We start from the raw sequence: 2,500 nt of genomic DNA on the forward strand, positions 1-2,500 counted from the left end.
GGTGGTACCTGCGGTGCCACAGTGGTACCTGCGGTGGTACCTGCGGTGGTACTGTGGTACCTGCGGTGGTACCTGCGGTGGTACTGTGGTACCTGCGGTGCCACAGTGGTACCTGCGGTGGTACCTGCGGTGGTACCTGCGGTGCCACAGTGGTACCTGCGGTGGTACCTGCGGTGGTACTGTGGTACCTGCGGCGCCACAGTGGTACCCTGCGGTGCCACAGTGGTACTTGCGGTGGTACCCTGCGGCGCCACAGTGGTACCTGCGGCGCCACAGTGGTACTTGCGGTGGTACCTGCGGTGGTACCTGCGGTGGTACTGTGGTACCTGTGTGGTACCTGCGTGGTACCTGCGGTGCCACTGTGGTACCTGCGTGGTACCTGCGGTGGTACCTGCGTGGTACCTGCGGTGCCACTGTGGTACCTGCGTGGTACCTGCGGTGCCACTGTGGTACCTGCGTGGTACCTGCGGTGCCACTGTGGTACCTGCGGTGGTACTGTGGTACCTGTGTGGTACCTGCGTGGTACCTGCGGTGCCACTGTGGTACCTGCGTGGTACCTGCGGTGCCACTGTGGCACCTGGTGTTGATACCCAACCCTACTGTTCAGTTCTACTGCTGCTGTGATAATAATAATACTAATAATCATAATAATAATCATCATAATGAATGAGAGAATGAGAGCTGCTGCGTTACATTGTTGTTGTCATGGAGACATTTATTCCCGCTGTAGTACAGTGTAGTACAGTGTAGTACAGTGTAGTACAGTGTAGTACAGAGTTAGTACATGTACTGCACTCTAACACAGTAACTAAACAGTGAAACAGGCTGTTCATGTTGTTCTCAACATGCCAGCCTCCTACATGTTATCAACGCTATAATACACACATCAGTATAGAGAATGGACTACACACACACACACACACACACACACACACTGATGAGCAGGAGGTGAGCTGGTCTCAGGTCAGTCTGCATCCAAACCAAACAAACACCTTCAGATCTCTGATGTCACTCTGTTGTGTTTCTGTTTTCTTTGCTGAATCCTGTCAGTGACCCAGTTTCCCCACAGGATCAATAAAGTTTCTATCTGACCTCATGAGGAGCCGGGTCAAAGGTAAAGGTCAAAGGTCAGTGGTTTTCAGCAGGTTGGACTCCAGGCTTCAGGAGTTTCTGCTCATCTCCTTCATCCCTTCATCTCTCTGCAGATGGTTTTCAGTTGTATCACATCAGCAGATATTTGATGTTTTTCCTTCGTTGTTTTTCACAGTAAATATTCTGAATCAAACTCTTTCTAAATATTAGAGTTCCTCCAGTGAAGAAGAGAGCAGCAGTTTGAATCCGTTTCATGTTCTGTTGGCTTGACTGGGATGATTGACAGGAGGCGGGGCCTAACAGAACACAGCTGTTGGTTGGTTGTCAGTGTGGATGCAGACTGAAGCTCTACAGTCACATATTTAACTTCTTGTGCTCAGATTAAACATTAGTGATTAGAGGAATAATACAATAATCTCTTTGCTAAACATTAGATATAAATCAGACAGACAGGCAGACAGACAGGCAGACAGACAGGCAGACAGACAGGCAGACAGACAGATGAGGCTGTTCATCCTCTGATTGGACGGCGTCATCTCTGTGGGCGTGGCTTATCATTCATCTGACCAGGAGAGCTGAAATAACAAGAAATCACCCAAACTGTCTCTCTCTCTGCCTGTCTGTCTGTCTCTCTGTCTGTCTGTCTGTCTGTCTGTCTGTCTGTCTCTCTGCCTGTCTGTCTCTCTGTCTGTCTGTCTGTCTGTCTGTGTCTCTGTCTGTCTGTCTGTCTATCTCCTCACAGAGACAACTAGAGAGACAGGTGAACAGAAAGACAGACAGAATTGAGACCGTCTGTCTCTCTCTGTCTCTGATTGGTTGGTTACAGAGTTCTGAGGCTGCAGATCGCGACCTTTGACCCTGGCCGGCCTCCTGCCTGTCGTTAATCTCCTGTCAGTCTCTTCCTGGCCCCGCCCTCCTCCCCTCTCACTATTGGCCAACCATGGAGACAGGCCTTTTCTGGTTGGTCAGCTCGGTAGGTCTCGCTCCGCTCTGATTGGCCGGTGCGGTAGAGCCCGGCTCACTCCGGTCGGCTGTCTGTGTGTGCGCTGTATTGTGATTGGCCAGCTGGGTGTAGAGGCGGGACCTGAGGAATCGTGGGTAGCTGTCAGTCTCCATCAGGCTGTAGATCTGATCCTGGACCAGCTGGAAGGAGGCGGGGCCAAGACTCCCACACAGGTTCTGATTGGTCAGCTCCCTGACGGACGAGTCCACGTTGACCTGGGGGGCGGAGCCAAGAGCTGCTGTGATCAAATGACAGAGAGACAGACAGGCAGACAGACAGAGAGACAGACAGGCAGAGAGAAGGACAGACAGGCAGACAGACAGACAGACAGACAGAGAGACAGACAGGCAGAGAGATGGAGAGACAGACAGACAGACAGACAGACAGACAGACAGAGAGACAGAC

General features: G+C 51.8%; 1 protein-coding gene across 1 annotated transcript in view; it reads right to left on the reverse strand.

Moving 5' to 3' along the window:
* Positions 1-727: 727 nt before the first annotated feature.
* The window catches only part of LOC139915807 (regulator of G-protein signaling 3-like), a 33,984-nt gene continuing 32,211 nt past the window's right edge, over positions 728-2,500 (reverse strand). The window contains exon 17 of the mRNA XM_078285411.1: positions 728-2,310. Coding sequence (XP_078141537.1) covers positions 2,020-2,310 — 291 coding nt within the window. The 3' untranslated portion in view covers positions 728-2,019. The remainder of the gene's footprint in view (positions 2,311-2,500) is intronic.

This window comes from Centroberyx gerrardi, chromosome 8, assembly GCF_048128805.1.
Source record: "Centroberyx gerrardi isolate f3 chromosome 8, fCenGer3.hap1.cur.20231027, whole genome shotgun sequence".
Taxonomy (NCBI): Eukaryota; Metazoa; Chordata; class Actinopteri; order Beryciformes; family Berycidae; genus Centroberyx; species Centroberyx gerrardi.